At 52.8% G+C, this 17,236-nt stretch overlaps 8 protein-coding genes across 8 annotated transcripts; 2 read left to right on the top strand and 6 right to left on the bottom strand.

Annotated features, from left to right (window-relative positions):
- Window positions 1-1,515: 1,515 nt before the first annotated feature.
- On the bottom strand, window positions 1,516-2,369 carry A1O3_05082 (uncharacterized protein; the record flags this gene model as incomplete). The annotated part of the gene is made up of 2 exons (XM_007735210.1): window positions 1,516-2,044; window positions 2,173-2,369. The coding sequence occupies 2 exons, from the start codon at window positions 2,367-2,369 to the stop codon at window positions 1,516-1,518; spliced, it is 726 nt and encodes a 241-aa protein (XP_007733400.1).
- A 255-nt stretch (window positions 2,370-2,624) lies between these two features.
- On the bottom strand, window positions 2,625-4,654 carry A1O3_05083 (uncharacterized protein; the record flags this gene model as incomplete). Its single annotated transcript, XM_007735211.1, has 2 exons — window positions 2,625-4,550; window positions 4,604-4,654. The coding sequence occupies 2 exons, from the start codon at window positions 4,652-4,654 to the stop codon at window positions 2,625-2,627; spliced, it is 1,977 nt and encodes a 658-aa protein (XP_007733401.1).
- Window positions 4,655-5,387: 733 nt separating this feature from the next.
- On the bottom strand, window positions 5,388-5,798 carry A1O3_05084 (small nuclear ribonucleoprotein; the record flags this gene model as incomplete). Its single annotated transcript, XM_007735212.1, has 3 exons — window positions 5,388-5,474; window positions 5,525-5,617; window positions 5,673-5,798. The coding sequence occupies 3 exons, from the start codon at window positions 5,796-5,798 to the stop codon at window positions 5,388-5,390; spliced, it is 306 nt and encodes a 101-aa protein (XP_007733402.1).
- Window positions 5,799-6,658: 860 nt separating this feature from the next.
- A1O3_05085 (uncharacterized protein) lies at window positions 6,659-7,144 on the bottom strand (the record flags this gene model as incomplete). Its single annotated transcript, XM_007735213.1, has 1 exon — window positions 6,659-7,144. One exon carries the CDS (start codon window positions 7,142-7,144, stop codon window positions 6,659-6,661), a length of 486 nt encoding a protein of 161 aa, XP_007733403.1.
- A 385-nt stretch (window positions 7,145-7,529) lies between these two features.
- Window positions 7,530-9,772, bottom strand: A1O3_05086 (uncharacterized protein; the record flags this gene model as incomplete). The annotated part of the gene is made up of 2 exons (XM_007735214.1): window positions 7,530-9,283; window positions 9,424-9,772. The coding sequence occupies 2 exons, from the start codon at window positions 9,770-9,772 to the stop codon at window positions 7,530-7,532; spliced, it is 2,103 nt and encodes a 700-aa protein (XP_007733404.1).
- A 1,114-nt stretch (window positions 9,773-10,886) lies between these two features.
- On the top strand, window positions 10,887-12,089 carry A1O3_05087 (uncharacterized protein; the record flags this gene model as incomplete). Its single annotated transcript, XM_007735215.1, has 1 exon — window positions 10,887-12,089. One exon carries the CDS (start codon window positions 10,887-10,889, stop codon window positions 12,087-12,089), a length of 1,203 nt encoding a protein of 400 aa, XP_007733405.1.
- Window positions 12,090-12,928: 839 nt separating this feature from the next.
- On the top strand, window positions 12,929-14,776 carry A1O3_05088 (uncharacterized protein; the record flags this gene model as incomplete). The annotated part of the gene is made up of 1 exon (XM_007735216.1): window positions 12,929-14,776. One exon carries the CDS (start codon window positions 12,929-12,931, stop codon window positions 14,774-14,776), a length of 1,848 nt encoding a protein of 615 aa, XP_007733406.1.
- Window positions 14,777-14,981: 205 nt separating this feature from the next.
- On the bottom strand, window positions 14,982-15,995 carry A1O3_05089 (uncharacterized protein; the record flags this gene model as incomplete). The annotated part of the gene is made up of 1 exon (XM_007735217.1): window positions 14,982-15,995. One exon carries the CDS (start codon window positions 15,993-15,995, stop codon window positions 14,982-14,984), a length of 1,014 nt encoding a protein of 337 aa, XP_007733407.1.
- Between the last annotated feature and the right edge of the window lie 1,241 nt (window positions 15,996-17,236).

Here is a 17,236-nt window from a genome sequence, read left to right on the forward strand (position 1 = left end):
CCTCCACCACCTGGCTCTGGACCTGCAGATCCTCGCCTCCCACCCTTAACCCTCCTCCGGAATTGTGCATACAGGAGACAGTTGGCAGTTTGGGGGCTCCTGCGTCCTTCAGCCGCCTCAGTCTTGTGGCAAGATGATGGTCCATACTGAGGATGATCTGACTGCTGTGCGGGAGTCGTCCTGTGAGACCGTGGGTGTCTCAGCAATTAAAGAGTGCACACACCCCACCTCAATGCACGTCTCCTGGAGTGGCTGGCAAACACCTCTCATCTCCTCCTGTCTGGGGCAACTCGTGGGGCGTCAGAGAGGGTTATGGGTCCCATTGTCTATATCAAAGACACCAGAAGGGGTTGATGGAAAGTACGGTGCCTCTTTTGTACTGCGTACTCGGGACATATGGACATGTCTCTCGAAATATCTAGAAATTATGCGTCTAGAATGCGTAGCGTCCCTCCTCCGTCTGGATTGGTGGCTGAGGGCTCTCAATACCTAGGCGCGCTATGACGAAACAATCTCTCTTCTGCAGGCCAATCAGCCCCTGACTCATTCATTCCCCGTCGGCCAATCTCGAGCATTCTCCTGCCTGCACTTGACTCGGATCATTGTTTCTCCGAGCACCTATCTACAGGTCTTTATGAATCAGGTAGTACCTTAGTATGTACGGAGTATTGGTAGATCTTTCATAGGCCTCAATTCTTGTAAGAGTACGGAGTATACCTCAAACAAATAATGCTTCACAAGAGACTAGATCCAATACTGGTTGGTGTATCTACCAGTAGAGTGAAGAATATCTTCAATGACATTCCTGGGCCCTGACGTTGCCGGCGGTAGGTTACTTGTACAATGACCCCGCTGGCGACATCGCCTCGTCTGAAAAAGAGATCTTCAATTCAAGAACAGGCTGCCAGATCCGACATAAGAGTTGCCCACGAAAAACAGCGTACCTTCGCCTCGATGTCTTCCATCTAGTCCAGCTGTGGTTTATTCAAACCGCCTCCGTAGCCATTTCAGTTACATCTTCGTATCCTTCCTCTTATGCAGCCCAACCCAACAAGTATACCCGACTATAAACCACGCCTGTGCCCGGGTGTCTGCCCGTCCCTATATCCGTAAGAACAGCAGAACAAGCAATCATTTGCAGCTGCGGTGGCCTCATAACATCCTCCAAGCAGCAGCATAACTCTTCAAAGGCCCGGTGTCCAGGTGAGGTAAAGGTGTGGAAGAAGAGGCAGATTCGTCCACGGGAGTGGCTGTCACACGATCAGATCCTGTCGAGGTTACTGGGAGTATGGGTGGTAGCATGATGAACCAAAGAAGGTGGACTCGCTCCTCAGGCCTTCCGGATGTTATATTCAGACACGCAGGGCTTGCACGCCTCGGTGGTCTTTCTTTTACTATAGCGTGGGTGGCCATGCAGGCTGGGGCAAGTCGGTGTGCCGCTCCAGCATTGGTGATCTGAAGTAGAGGAGGAGCCCGTTGTCGTTTCCGTGCAGCGCCAGTGGGCATATACTGTGTTCAAATGGGATCATCCGCCTCTTCTGCCCTCCTCAGTCTGTGATGGTCGTCACTTGAACGCGGCCTGAGATGGGCATGTGTGGCATCATCCAATTCGATTTCTCTGTCTCGTCCAGGCCCGTCCGTACCCAGCAAACCCTCCGCCTCCTCAGCCTCTCTGGCAGACTCGTCCAGCCCCACGCTTCCGCCGGGTTTCTGGCCCTCCTCCCTCCTGCCGATGACGACGTTGCCTGCGGCCAGGAGACTGGCCCCTCCCCACCACATGCCATTCAACTTCTCGTTGAAGATCAGCCAGCCGAGGATCGCGGTAATCATGAAGTTGGCGCTAACGTTGACGATGCTGACACGCGTGGTGCTGTCCGCGCGCGTCAGCGCCGCCGTGAACAACGCCCACATGGCCGCGTTGAATGCTAGGTTGAGCAGAAAGAAGGTGCCGCGTACTAGGAATTCGACCGTCGGGTTCGTAGGCGAGAGCGAGAAGAATGTCGCAATGTGTGATGAGAGTGTCGAGGTGAGTGCTGTCGTTGTTCTGTGGCACCTCGTTAGAACTACAGCTGCCTTGCGGGGACAAGTAGCAGCGGAAACATCGGGGCCGGATGCCATCCAGGACACGGGGCAAACAGAACACTGGCCAGGGCGGACATTGACATGACTTACAACTTTGCAAAAACTCCATTGAAGGCTGCACATGCACCGCTCGAAATCGCTAAAACCACCCACACTGGCTGTCGGCGCAGTGCGCTTATGATGGACGACTTGTCCATGTCGGTCGCGGTCCTCAAAACAGCTTCAGACTCAGCAGAGGTGTCGTTCTCACGCTTCCCGCGTGTCAAACGTTGCCGTACTTGGGACATGTTGACACCGGAGACGCAGGGCTCTTCATCCGAGAATTATGGACAGCCAGGCCAGCACTAAGAGCTCACGAGGCTGCACTGCGTGCAGGGTGGAGCTGCGCTTTGGTGGACTGGTGGTTGGCTCCAACTTGCAGGGGTCTCTAGATAAACGGCCGACAGGTTTACGGATAAACTACTCCTGCACATAAAAACCTGTTCAGATCGCTGATCAAGTCGCTGCATTCTGTGATTTCTCTATCAAGATGAACCCTGAACTCACAACTCCCTACTCCCATTGAATTTCGCCTTCCCATTCGCGGTTGCTGCGGTACGAGGTTTCGCGCTGTCGCTTGTGTTCTCCTCCATCTTCTGCTTTTCTTTGGCTTCGTCACCGGCAGCCGTACTCTGCTGCTTGTTCAGCGAACCTTCTTCAAACCCCAACGACTTGACAATGCCCAAGCCCTTCGTTTTGCCCTCCCGGAATAAGATGCGTTCTCCAACCGAAAGAAATTCAGGACGTTGCACGAAGCGGAAAGCTACATTGGCACGGTCTCCGGTTCGGATGAACTCACGATCAATCTCGACGACCGCGCATGTTTGGCTGACAGGGCCGACGTGAAGCATTGCTTGATATTTCGGACGAATAGTTGTTGCATGTGAGAGAATTAGCACTTCGGCCACAAACTCCCTGTAGACCTTGGGAGGAATTTCAACTTTAGGAAGCACCACCATGCCTTTGCGCACGTCTTTTCGTCGGATTCGTTTGAGCGCTAACGAGGCCGACTGGCCAGCACTACATGCGGGGACTTGTATCCGCTTGCGCTCGATAGATCGAATGCTCGTTGTCTGAAACTGACCAAGCGAATCTGGTCCAACAAGTACAGTGTCGCCAACGTGTATGACACCAGACTTGACCACTCCAGCGACCACCGTGCCAATGAAGGGGACTGAGAATGTATCATTGACGTGAAACTCGAAGGGGGCTTCACTATCGTAGTGACCATGGTGAGGAAGAATGTTGAGAAATGTCCGGACAAGATCCAAGCACTCTCCGGTAACATTAGAAACCTGGAAGATAGGGCATATCCGTTGAGAGACGAATTGCGTTGCTGTCAGCACCGTGTCTTCGTGGGTTTTGATAAATATCGGTATTTTTCGTGCCCCGGGGGACTTGAGTATTCTTGTCAGCTGCGTAATGGTCTCCTGGAGGATGTTAGGAGGGCATATGTCAATCTTGGTGATGACAACCATCACAGGGACGTTCAAGGCGAGCGCAATGCCCAAATGCTCCTTAGACATCCCGATCAAGCCGTTATTAGCTGCGACCATCAGCAGGCAGTAGTTGGGAGCCGACGAAAGCAGGCCGAAGACAGTGGTCCTCAGGTATTTTTCGTGACCTGCAAGATCAGTAAACGTAATGACTTTGGCCGACCGTGTGCCGATTTCCCCCCAGGTCAGGCTGCGACCTGGGACCGTGGACGTGACGACCTCGCCCCCGGTGTCGAAGCCCATTATTTCCATCCCCACGGAGGAAGTCCGACCGGACTCGATCTCGTGCTTGTGACGAAACAGATTGACTCGAGCTTTCCCTCGACCGTCGTCCAGATTCCCTTTGACAAGAACTCCTAACAAAGTCGACTTCCCAGCATCAACGTTGCCCACCACGGCAATTCGAGTCTCGATCACCTCCTCTGCTGTTGGTGGTGTCTGCCGAATAAGTAGCTTGCCATAGCTTGCATCGTCTTTGATTTTCTTTGAATTGGCTTCTTGAGTGCCTCCGACATTACACGTGAGGAGCACGTGAATAGCGGCTTTGATCAATATCGCCGCTTCGGTGATTCGTCGCAGAGCAATGTCCCATTCGTCTTTTGTGAATTGCATCGACTCGCCGCTGTCCTGTAAACCCAGATCGAACAATGTCTCTCCGTGGCCTTCCTCGATACGAGACTGGACAAGTCCCGCCAGCTGCTGCAGAGTTGCGGCTGCATCTTCGGACGTATCAAGCAGCCAGTCCTTTAATTTCACTCGGCTCGGCCCCTCGGACAGGCCTAGTTGATCGAGGATCTCAAGTTCTGCGTGATCTTCGGTGACAACAGAAGAGACGCCCGTGGAATAGGCGCTGTCGCTCGCAGTCGACTCGGCATACTTGGTACGGGTTTTTGCCTGTTGCTTCTCGACGTAGTCGGCGAAGTCGGAGAGGGCCTGTCCGCACCCGTCAGACAACGCGGGTCGATGTGGCTAAGGGAAATCCTTACAAGTTCTCCTTTGCGACGCTCTTGAAGCGTCTGCTTTATGCGGCTGCTCATGACAGTGCACAACGAGGCGATGTTGAGAACCAGCGGTTTCCGGATAGATTCGCCCCGGCGCTCACCGAGGTATTCGGGTGATCATTTTTGCATCGAAGCTGGAAATGATGATAATCCTCTATAACTGCTGCATTGCGATTGACATTGATGAGGCTAACACGAGATGCGGGAACAAGGTCATCTATAAGTTAAATGCAAGAGTCATGACTTATTAACTGATGCGGGGGCGAGGATTCGAGGCGCAGTTGGTACTAACACACAGTGGTGACAGTGTACGGATACTTGAGTCACCCCTCTGCCCCGGATCTCATCATATTGGCCGCGCAGCCCCCCGTTCTAGCCCAGGCGGCGTGCCTATCAGTTCAACTGAGCCTTGCCATCCGCACTCCTTCATGGTTTCATGGTATGGTCCACCTCAAAGTACTGCGCCTCTTTATTTCAGGGTCAAATGGGTCGTGGGACCGAGGCGACTTGGTTTGATATATCCACCTCAGAACCCGAGCCTCTTTGACACAATGACTCATCCTACTGAGTCAATGGCGACAGGACTTCCGACTCTTACAGCGCCGCGTGCAGTATGCTTCCGCTTATGACTCTGCGACTGGGTGGAATTCGACGGCTGATTGCCATGTCCCTCGCTTCAGGTTTGAGGTCGGACCGATGTTTTCCATCATGCGCTGACGTGTTTAGTTTCAGGATCCCGGCTGCGGTGAAATAAGAACGACTGAGTCGCCTATCGATCGTTAGAATCGGAGGCTAAGACAGTTGGATGGGACAACGTGCCTCGAACAAATAGCATGTCTGATTGTTTCTTCGTAGTCTGCTTTGGTCAAACTCTGGTCTCGCACTGAATGTCTCTGACAAACTGACCTTGACTGTCTCGTCCCCGTCGTCCTCATCTTCGATAGTGTAGATTGTCTCTTCAACTTCTCCAAGAACAAGGTTGCAATGACTATCATAGGCCTAGGCAGTTGTCAGAATGATCTCTGCAGTTGTTGTAACCCTCTGCGCATCATACGTGTAATCTTCCTTTGAGTTCTCGGTCGCCTCGAAGTCGGACGAAAACAATCTCGTCGAGAGATAACCGCACCAAGTCGAGAGGCTCCGAGACGGCCGCGGCTGCTTCGTCTGCCATGTCAGCCATTTTCAAGGGACCAGGTCGCAGCCAAATTGTGGGAGACTTTAAGAAAATGAAATGGTACAGTAGGGCGTTTACAAGTTCATAGTAAAAATGGTCTAGGAATTGGTAGTACCCAAGCTTAGCGCGCCGCTCGCTATCCGCCGCTTTTAGCCCCCCTCACCGGCGACTTGGCCCTTCGCCCTCTCTTGAAGTCTCATTCCTTCATTAGCAGTTAATACGAAGGGCGTAGATTACAAGCTCTCGCTTCACTTGTTGGAGCCGAATTTCTCGTCTTCGATATCCTAATCACGACGGAATCGTGTCTCGCGGATTATTGACAACGGAGTTGTGTTCGGTCACCGATATATTGGCAGTGTCGAAGCATATCAAATCAACCTAAGAACAAGCGATGCCAGGCACCCCAGGGCTATAGCCATTTAGCGTGGTCATGCAAGGAGCAGGCACGATGTGGATGTTGCGCGGGAAAGTATGAACGACGCAATTGTTCTCCCAACACGGCACCACAACGCTCGAGATGACTTCCCAAGACTCGGTCCACGATTGATCAAGCTCCAACGGTTGAGTCGACGTCACAGTCCCAGCAAGTTGACGGACCTGTGGCGGGCCAGGCGAAATCCCCTGCAATAGTATACATTCTGGGCATTGTTGGTAGTTGATGGTGTGGCGAATATTCTGTCAGCTCTTCAGCTTGCAGTGCATGTTGGTCGTTCGGTCAATCGCCGGGTGGCCTGAGCTATCGATGTAAATCTTTTGATCCACGAAATAGAAAGCATCCAGCGGCTCAAAAGGTGCTTGATACTGCAGTCCAACCAACAAGTCCCAGGAAACCCGGTCTCGATCTTCAGAGCTTCGGGCCTTGGGAGTCAACAGCCAACGGGTAGCTTGTTCACAATCGCCTCTTTCAATCCATCAACTGTGTCCACCATCTCCAACCTAAATTTGTTGCACACAATCTGCACATTGCCCCTCTTCCAGTATCCCTCTGGACAGACAACAATAGCTTTGCCGGGAACACGTGTACAAAGCCCCAGCTCGAGCAAACTGATGGGCGCTCGGGCGGCCGGGTGGAAGTAGAGGACGACAATGTCGGCCTGGTCCTGCTTTTCAAGCTCCCATTCCACCTGCTCGCGGTAGGGTGCAAAGTCGATCTCCTCTCGCCACGAACTGTCCCAATCAGCGCGATCCGGATTATAAATTGTCACGGGTGTGTCGACGAGGGAGGCGGAGAGGACCTCGCGCCAGTCGGTTATATCGACTTTGCTCGTGGTGCCGGCGAGGAAGACAGACTTCACGCCTCGGGGAATCTCATCTGAAGGCGCGTGGATAACCTGGCTCCGTGCCGGCGCCATCGTCAGGGACGAAAATGTCTTCCTGAGTGCTATTGGTCGGAAGGAAGTACGGAAGAGAGGGCAGATAACATGAGCTCGGGTCATGAGCTTGGAAGGTTGCCTTGGCTGAAGGAGAAGGCAGACGTAGAAGCAGAGGTCGATAGATATGCTTAAGAGCACTGCCACTCAGGTACTTCCCCGCTTCGCACCGTGGTACCACGTATGTACTTCCTCAGACAGCTCCATCCGTCCGAGTTGCGGCAGAGCTGAGCGAGACGCGAACACGACACTGAAGTGCCTTAGTTCTGGACACATTGGGGCCAGTGTGCTGGTGCGGTTGAGCCTCTTATAAATGTGAATTCGTTAGATCCGAAGCGGGTAGCAGGCGCCGGGGAGGCTCACCTTGTCAAGAAATTGCAATGGAGGCCAGGTTAGACTCGTTGAATTTGGCGTTGAGCAGCTGCCAATTTCCTCCCTCTTGCCCTTGGTCGGGATTGTTGGAACTCTCTTGGGTCGCGTTTTGGGACCTCGAAGCCTCGAAGACCCCGATCCGAATATACCAGCCGTGTGGATTATGTTCAAGATCCTCAGGAGGAAGAAGGATTAGACCAATTATTGACTCTGTTTTGTCAGTCCGTATTGTTTGAGGGTACAGTCGAAGAAGAGTGACTGGAATCTGCAGGCTTGGTGCGTCATTCAAGGTCACTAGATGAGTTCGAGCTGGACCCCAGGAGTATTCGACAGGCTGGACGCGTATGGTATCTAGACCTAGATTGGTGTCGAGATGTAGCTGCGGTCCTGTCAGTGTCACCGGTTGATTGTCGTTGATCCTAACTTCGAAGGTGGACGCTGAATTCTGGCGTTGCAGCACCAGCACCGCAGGAAGAGCATGGCCCTGCAATCTGACGGTTTCACTTGCAATGCGCGCGAAAAGCTCGGAGGAAATCCGCTTGAACACTCTTCCTTTTATGCGTGATTTATATTCCTGGAAATCAGTGATCTCGATGTCCGGCTCCGTATCCAGATACTCCAAGATGGAGGATACATCGATGTCACCATCTACCGAGGCCCACGACCAAGAGGGTTTGCTAAATTTCCGTGAGCTTGGGCGCTGCAACTTCCAGAGAAGGCCGGCTGCTAAACCCGGTGGTAAACTGTCACCCTGCGGTCTTTCTGTTTCTCTGGTACGGAGCCAGATGCCTGATGCAAAGGGAAGTCTCTGGAGCACGCCATAATATCTGACGCCGAGTCCCATTATGGCGGGTATTTTATCGACCATGTTTGTCAACTGCCTCAGGGAATACCTCTGGACGTATCCATACCATTCTCGAATGGCGTCCTCGTTGCTTTGTCCGTTCAAGTGATTCCCTCTCCCTGGTGGACCATGGCGATTCTCCCCATGTGGAGCAGGGAGGTTTACATACCAGTTCTCATTTCGGTTGAACCCCAGGTCGTTGGCGAATCGAAGTTGATAAGACTCGTAGGATAGAATCCTTCGAGAAAGATGGTACTCCTGGAATGTCCAGCCCCGTGTGAAAAGAGGTTCAGGCTGGTTTGGCGCATTTAGCTTCAGGAGCAGGAGCCAACTACTCGTCCCCGAAGGAACCTTGAAGATAAGCTCATCGAGGAAACCTTCCCGATGGTTCTGCGATTTCGAAGCCGCGATGGTGACTTGTGCTCCGCTATATATCTCGGCCTGCTGAAGGAATTCATTCTTTTGATCCTCTCCTTCGTCTTGTAAGATGCACAGAGAGTCGACCCAGAGATAGTGGATTTTCAGCCCCCAGGTCACTCTGATAGCATCCTGGATCGTTTTTGGGAGCTCGCAGAAGTTAATTTGTTTTTGTCGTTCATGCAGGTTTTTCTGTTCAGTCTTGAACAACTGCTCGCCGCCCCAAGAGTAAGACAAAGCGGCGTAGTCCTCGACGTTCTTCATGTCGACTGAAAGGTTCAGCCGCCAGTTCCCTGAATTGTCTTGGTGTATCTCAACTACTCTCCTGGGCATTATTTTCGGGGCCCGGTTGCCGTTCTCTTTGATCTTGCAATCCTGAAGCTCTTGGATCTTGCAATCCTGAAGCTCTTGGGTCTTGCAATCCTGAAGCCATTGTCTAGCAAGCTCAATGCTTCTCTCGCCCGGGATGGCTGTGGGGATAGATTGGTCTGTGACGATGGCAGAAAGCCATTAGAACCCAAAACATGAAAAGAAGACGACATCTCATGTCCCAACGGAAAGTCCCGAAACTAGAAGAGGAAAGCATTGTGGGAGCAACGAATATTTTTGAAGAGAACGTAGACGATACCTGAATCCGCATAAACAACAAGTCTACAAGGCTTGCACCATTTGGGGGCGTCTTTATGCTTCCTGAAGCCAAATTCCTTGATTTCGACGTGGCCTCCCCCATTTTCGTTCTGCGGGATGTTGTACTTGACATAGAGTTTGTAGGCCTGAGGACCCTTGTCCCCGAGCCAGTCTAAGTCGCCAGGGTAGAGGAGCCAGTTGCAAAGAGAACAGCCACCGGCGGCGGCGTCGATCGCTTTGCGAGCAGTGAAGTCCGGACATTCGATTTCCCTTTCGAAGGGGCCATGATCATTCGGCTCATCAAGTCGAAGGGTCAGCTGTTGGCAGTACGCACAAGTGTGAGGATCCATCCCCGTATATCGATTGCGCGGATCCGAGTGAGAATAATGTGGGATACAAGGCTGCAACGTCTGAACCCGTAGTGTTAGAGCCAAAATGATCGCTTCTGTAGGGAATGATGAGTACACGTGCAGGTCCTATGCGTCTGATCGTGAAAGACGACAAAAGGCATTTCGCCGCAGAGGGCTCATCATGGACATATGAACGTGTGGGAGGTTCACACACCACGCATCAGCGTTGCAATGCTAAACAGGCAGCAGTCCTTATCACGAGTGCCAGGGCCAATCGCTTGACTCTGTTGTATCGTGTGACAGCTTGGTGCACACTCGTCCGTTGGGCTGCGAGTTATCTGCACCCAGCCGGAAAAGAATGCAAGCCACAACACCACCGTAGTCGAGCGTAGCCGTGTCGAAGCACGACCAAAGCGAGGGCAAGGGCCTTGGGCAGCAACACCTGACCCAGGGAGCGCGAGACCAAAGCATGACCCAGCCTGACAAGGCTGTCACACACCCCGGCCGATAGACAAACGCTGTGGAAGGATACACTCGCCTTGGAGAAAGGCTGAACGTACTCTCAAGCTTAAGTTAGGGCTTGGATTGAGACTAGGCATTAAGCTTGGATTCCCAATCAGCTCCGGCATCTCGTGGCAGCTCACTTCCCATGTGTGAGAGTCAAGGAGTGGAATCTTCTGGCATAAAGCCTAGCAGGGCCTGGTAAACCGGAGTCAACCGGAAAGACTCCTAAGGCCATGCCATTCATAACATCATGGCACCATATCATCAATTTCAGCAAGGGCTGGCATACGAGGAGGTAATGGTGTGTGATCAGCCAATATCTCGGCATCGCAGCGCAAGGGTGGGCGAGTCTGCATCCAGGTCAACCACATGGCAGCCATTGATTAGCCAGCTGGGACCGGACATCGTTTCTCGAATCGAGTGGGCTGGAATAGGCGTCCAGAGGCTGGCTGGAGCCTGGAGGTGCATGAGACGTTGCTGGCCCCTCGGCTCTCGCTTGGCCTCTTCGTGTCTCTTTCAGATATATCCGTAGATCAAAACTCTTTCCTCGTTTTGCTGGACATGTTCCATTAGACAAACTTTGCTCACCTTCACGCTCCTGGCCATTGACATGTCGGTCGTAATCGGGGCCCTCAGCTCTCTAATTGGATATCTAGGCGCCGCGGCGGCAACTGAAACCTTCTTCGAGCGGCTTCTTTGGCCTGAGCGCTTCTACAACGACGTCCACCCATATGTCTTGCTCCGACTGGCTTTTTTCTTGCCCATGGCGGGACCCCTTCACGGGGCGGCACTCGACTGCCTCAGCACCTTCCGTGACCATGGACTGTACCTTGGCATACGGCGAGGCAAAATGCTTGGAACCATGTTCTATCAAGACACGGAAACCAAGTACCGTCAAAGAACCGATGAGCAACGAAATGAAAAGGAGGTCAAGCAGGACGCGAGAAATGGGTTTTGGGTACAGGTTCTCAGAGAGGTCAAATGCCACCGTCACGCGGCGAATCTCACCTTGGTGGAGAGAGGAGAGATGGCAGAATGGACTCCGCCATTTCGAGCGATGCAGTTTCTCCATCATCTTAGGTTGCGTTACTCCCGTTCACGTCCAGATGGTGCCATTCCAATCGAAGAGTTCAACGTCACTTGGCGAACGTTCTTGGGCACGCTTATCAGCGAAGTATCCTCAATTGCTGTCGCAATTACAGCGGCAGTTGTAGAGCCTTTCAGAACATACTGGCTGGCGGGCTATTTGCTCATACCGTTGGCATTAAAGCTTCTAGCCCTGCTCGTCAGAGTCCAGCGAGAGCCAATTGTCAAGGGCAGGGCGGAATCCGAAAGCGTACTCTACCAAATCCAAGATCCAACGTACGGCTTTGCCATCATCGACGGTGTTCCAAGTGTGGTCCTGCAGTTCTTCCAGCATTATGGACACCCGAAACGAGACAGCGGGGTAGGTGGCCGGAGAGACCGAACTCGGGAGCTACTATCAATGGCTCTCATTTACCTGTTTCTTCTTTACTTTCCCGCCGGATTGATCGGCTCTGTGTGGATGCCCAGCAATACGCAGCTTCTTTGGCTCGGGTTTGAGGCCTACACCATTGTCATGATGCACGTTGTCCGAATCGTTGGATGGGACAATTGTGGAAGGACCGAGGCACGCGTCGCGAGATATCTGGAGCAGAAAAAACTTGTCTTTTTGCGCCGTGCTGACGGGGAGGGAATAGTGGCTTCCCTGGAGACTCGAGTTTTCCCTAGCATCAGGAGTGCGAGGCGGGAGGTAAACATAATCGTCAAGCAAAAATGCCGTGACGGATAAGGCCGAGGCACTGAGGCAAGACTCTGTGTCTGGTCACTTGACCAGGCGAGGACGGTTGGGCAAGTTGAGCTGTGGTTGGCAACGTATGACCAAACAGGCCGGCGGTGGCTCGTCCCAGGTTGGAGCAGCACAGGAGGAAAGGAGATGCGGCAGAGGGTCGGTCCTAAACTTCATGATGCGACAGTCGGGCTGAAAGACCAGGCACTTTGGCACAAAGTCAATCTAGCACAAGGTCAAGCGCAAGATTCCTGAGATCTATGGAGTAGTCAGTAGCGGTCTGGTAGAGGCGAGCCGGGGGTGAGCACAGGGCGGCATCACCCTGGGCCCGATCGGGGGTGAGTCGCGAGCAGATTTCCCAAGCCTTGGCCAGTCTGGAAAAAAGAGCTGCTTGCTACTCCCTCCGACTCTCCGACTGCGGCTCTCAGAACCTGTGAAAGATCCATCCCTCAGATTTTGAACCCCCCATTATCGATACGTACAGACGGCCGGCGTCTCTGCGTATATATATGCAAGGCTCAGTGCCTCTTTCGAGGTTCGTCAATGGCGTTTTGCAGCCGGCGTCCAGCAAGATACCTCACTTGACCATCCACATCCTCCGACGACAACCTCGTCATCTGGCTCACTGCCAATCAAGATGGCCTGTGCCTCACCTCCAGGGCCAATCTCGACACCAACATGCATCTGCATTCGTTGGCGATGCTCCCTTCCAGCTTTTCAGTCACGATACACGGGGTGAAGGCGCGCCGAAGTCCCAAGCTGGAGAATCCCAAGACATTTCCCCCACCGATACGAAAACTCAGGCGAGAGGGCGGGAAAAGAGCGCGGAGAAGACGATTTCGATGGAACAGCTGTTGCAGGAAAATAATCCGGATCGAATCCTCTTGGGCCTGGTCACCAGTTCCATTGGTGATGTCTTCGTTGCCACGGCTGACGACGAAACTTTTACCAGAGCAATATGTGCACTAGACCCGGAATATTTCATTGCTCCCTACCGAAATCTTCATCGCTATGTGAAACCGACTCTGGAAAGTGAGCCGCGTTTTCGCATAGTGAAGTCTCTAGAGGAGCGCATAACAACCTTCATTGGCATCCTTGACACCCTCGTCACTCTCCGACAAGACAGCGGCTATGATATTCCATTAGACATCTATCGGCACCTGCTTCGATGCGCCGCTGCCGGTGGCCAAGGAAATATGGCGCGGAATGTTTTTCGCAACCTCTTGCCAGAGAGAAACATGATACCTGATTTGGAATGCTACAATTACTTTATGGAGGCTCTGAACTGGAACGAGGCCTACGGCAGATTCGAAAGGTACCAATTGAGAGTAACCCCCTACAGCTTGGACCGTCGCTCCAGCACATATCGACGCACGGGGTACACAGGTCACGGAGTAGCAACGTCAAGCAACCCAGACAATGAGCAGTCAATAAGGCTGGAAGTGTTGAGGGTTTTTAATGAACTGGTGCGGCAAGGTCTAAGAGGGAATGAAGCCACGTTCTGCAATTTGATGGTGGCCATGGGTCGTGAGGGGGACATTGTGAGTGTCAAAAGTGTCCTGAAATCTGTCTGGAACGTCGACCTGGACGCTCTGGACAAGTACGATGAAGAGGAACTGGAAAGTCCGACATTCTATGAGGAGGGCTCACCCCTCCGCCCTACAGAGCGGCTTCTCTTTACAGTCGTCCACATATTCGCCACAAACAATGAAATCAGCGTGGCGGGAATGTTGCTTGACTACCTTTCCAGGAATTACAATCTCACGATTCCAGAGGACCTCTGGACTTACCTTCTGGAATGGACTTTCGTTCTTTCGTGCCAACAACAAGGATGGAGAGTTCGCAAGGGATTTGGTGTCGGCCGCGTGTCCTTCCAGGCAGTCGAGTCATTATATGATGTGTTCCACAGTGAACCATATAACATCAAACCCAAAATTATTGATCTCATCTTTCGAGCGAAGATGTGGACACGGCGACATACCCTAGACCGTGCGCTCGACGATATCCGCGCGTGTATGCAGATGCTCGATGAAGAACGAACGAACCTCTCAGTGTTGTACGACGAGATGCGCGAGAAACTGCGCACCAAATACGATGGCATCTTCGAAGACGGAGTGGCATCAGTTGAATTCTTGAAGCTGAAGAGGGAGTTTTTGTTTGCTTCTCTGAGATTGGATTGTCATCTCCAACTGATCATCATTGCGGTTCGTAATGCCTTCAAGCAGAAGGACTGGCCGGGATCCAGACGGGAGGTGGAATGGGCTTACAGGCGGTTGCCTCAACTCGTTGAAGAATGGTCTGACTACCTGCCGGACATCATCCCATACTACACGCCATCCGGGCATGTCAGTTTGTTTGGCCAGGAGCACCGGCAGAGCGCCATTGTTTCGGCAAACACAGCCCAGACGACTAAGACGGGCGCAATGCGGGCCATGTTCGACACTTACAGCCCTGCCCGCCTGCGACATTCTGCAGATTATGTGAGGCGCGGACCAAGAGGTCTCGCGGCTTTCGATGAAGAGGCCGAGTCGGATGAGGACGAAGCAGCCGACTGGGTCCTGAACTATGAACGACATGGGCGGGATGAGCGGCTCGGAAAGAGGCGATACGGCCATCTCAACTACCCTTCGGCCGACTGGAGGACGGAAGAGTGGAAGCCTTGGTCCAAGCATGCTGGTCCCTATCGCTGATACCTCTCATGTCGTCTGCCGCCGGCGGCACATTGGCTCTCTAAGAAGGCAGTGGAGTGAGAGGAATGTAGCATCATTTGTACTGAGTACATAGTCGGGAACAAACGTAGAAGAACTACTTCGGGAAAAATTCTCCGACTTTGATTGGAGACGTCTTCCACCGCGTAGGATTTGTCAATCTTATATCGTCAACGGATTCTTTTGGTCAGGTCCCTATGATCTTCTCAGACCGCAAATCATTCACTACCATGTACCGGCCCAGACCTATCCAACCCCATCGAAACCAGACCATCTGACTTTTGTGGCCCTCGATCATGGCGGCCCTCGCCTTCCAATACCGCGAAATGTCATTCACAAATACCACACGGTCGGCACCCTCTTTGTTAGCCGTTCCTCTGGTGCCCATTACATTCGCAAGAATCGTCCCATAGATCCCGCCCAGCAGCGTGGGGATGGAGTCGAGAATGAAGCTGTATTTGCGCAGGATGTTGATAGACGGGAGCGTGTACAGCGCCACAGGAGAGGCATAGCCCGAGTGACCCTTCATAATCTTCTTCACGAACAACGTTGCGCCGTGGTATAAAGCCTTGTGGTTCGGGTGGTCCGAGATGCCGTATTGATCGAACGTGATGAGGACGTCGATGGATGCGTAAGGGCCTTCGGGATGTGCAGGCACAGGAGGCTTCGCTGCCGCCTCTCCTGAAGAGGACGACTTTGTGTGCTTTGATTTCGTTTTGCGCCGGTCTTTATTCTTCTCCTTCTCCCGCTCCGCGTCTGGCTGCTCCGGGGTCGGAGAGGTCCCATTGAGATGTGGTGCGAACGCACTAGCCAGCACGCGCGCGATGTCCTCAGGCTTCCACTCTTCATGCATGCCATCCTTGAACCGTTCATCATCGAGTACAAAGACATCTTCTCTCCGTCGCAGGCCGAGAGTCACACCCGCCTGTTCTAGTTCTAGGCGTCGGGTCTGTCCGATCCCCTCGCTGTTTCCTGTGCTCAAACACAAGATCTTGAGATGGTTTTGAAGATGTGAACTCGTAAGCGCTTGCAGGGTCGGGTTGAAGAACATTGATTCATCGTCCGGGTGGGCAATGAGCAGGATAATGCGTTTATTGCGGAGGAACGAGGGCACAGGGGGTGCACTGTTCGCGGTGACGTGCCAGAGGGCAAATACCAGAATTGGCGCGAGGATAAATGTGACCAGCGTCGCGGACGTCATGTTTTTCCAACGTTCAGTTTGCTGTCGGGTAAACAATGCAGGTCGGACGTTGCAAGCTGAAGGGCCTGTCTATCCGAACACGGAAAAGAATGACTATGGAGGGTTCAGCTCAAGGCTGGTCTCGGTAGGTAGAAGGAGTAGAGATAGCGATCCTAGTAGTCGTCCCAAGCAAGGTGCACCGCGAACAGAGATACAACTGCGCAACCATGTTGGGTATTCCTTTTTGCGCAAAGCGTGTCGGCTCGAGCTTCAAAGCATGGTGGCGTGGAGAAAGGTGGTTTGTCCTGGCGTTGCATGCATGAACCCGTGGAGGAAACGGGGAAGAAGCGGTCAAGGTGGCCTCAGCCGGTCATCCACTGTAGGTGACTGGCAAGCGGCTGTCGGTTAGGACAGAGCGGCTAAATGGGTGCTAAGGGACTCAGGAGACCTAAGCCTCAGGAGCCTCCTGAGCCTTTGGGGGTCTCGCTTCGGGCACCTGAGAGGCCGCCGACCCGCCAAATGGACGGCGACGAGCGCCTAGAATCCACTGTTACCACTGCTAGTAATCTAAGGTAGGTACCTATAGGTATGATTTATCCGCCAACTGAACCTCAGGATACCTCCGACCAGTGCGTTGAAGCCTGGTGGGTGTCTGGCATTTACAAAAGGCTGGTCACGTGAGTTGTGATGTCGACCGCACTGGCAAAATTATAGGTAGGAAACATGATCATATTCATTGTGCAGCGACTCCTCATTAGGGAGTATTGGTCGAGCGACGTCGTTGAATATATAGCCGGGCGGATATGACCAAAGAGACGAATGATCTTTGAGCCGTAGAGATTCATGCCAATGCTCCGCCCGGGAAACATCAGTGTGGTAGCTTTGCAGCGACAAAATATCCAGTCTCCCGCACCGTTGTTTCTTGCGCATCTTGTCAAGCGAGGCGGCTCTTTCAGAATATCTTAAGTGTGGTTGTCATCTCGACATAGAGAATAGCACACGATTTCTTGAAATAAGGTGAGGGAACAACGGACCCGGACCGGCGGAAAAGAAAGAGACAAACCTCGAGTCAAGGTCTTGAGAGGATGCATGCTTGTCTTTCAACGTGTCAGCAAAGTATTATTGAATGCTAACAGTCAAGAGACCAACCAAGCATTTCCAGGCTCCTTGCCTAACGCCCAAGTCCATCCAGCCATCGAAATTAGACGACAACAGTCAGAGTTGCGGAGCTGCATTGCACAAGACTGAGCTGGGCCGCCGAA

The sequence above is a fragment of the Capronia epimyces genome, assembly GCF_000585565.1.
Source record: "Capronia epimyces CBS 606.96 chromosome Unknown aczIQ-supercont1.4, whole genome shotgun sequence".
Taxonomy (NCBI): domain Eukaryota; kingdom Fungi; phylum Ascomycota; class Eurotiomycetes; order Chaetothyriales; family Herpotrichiellaceae; genus Capronia; species Capronia epimyces.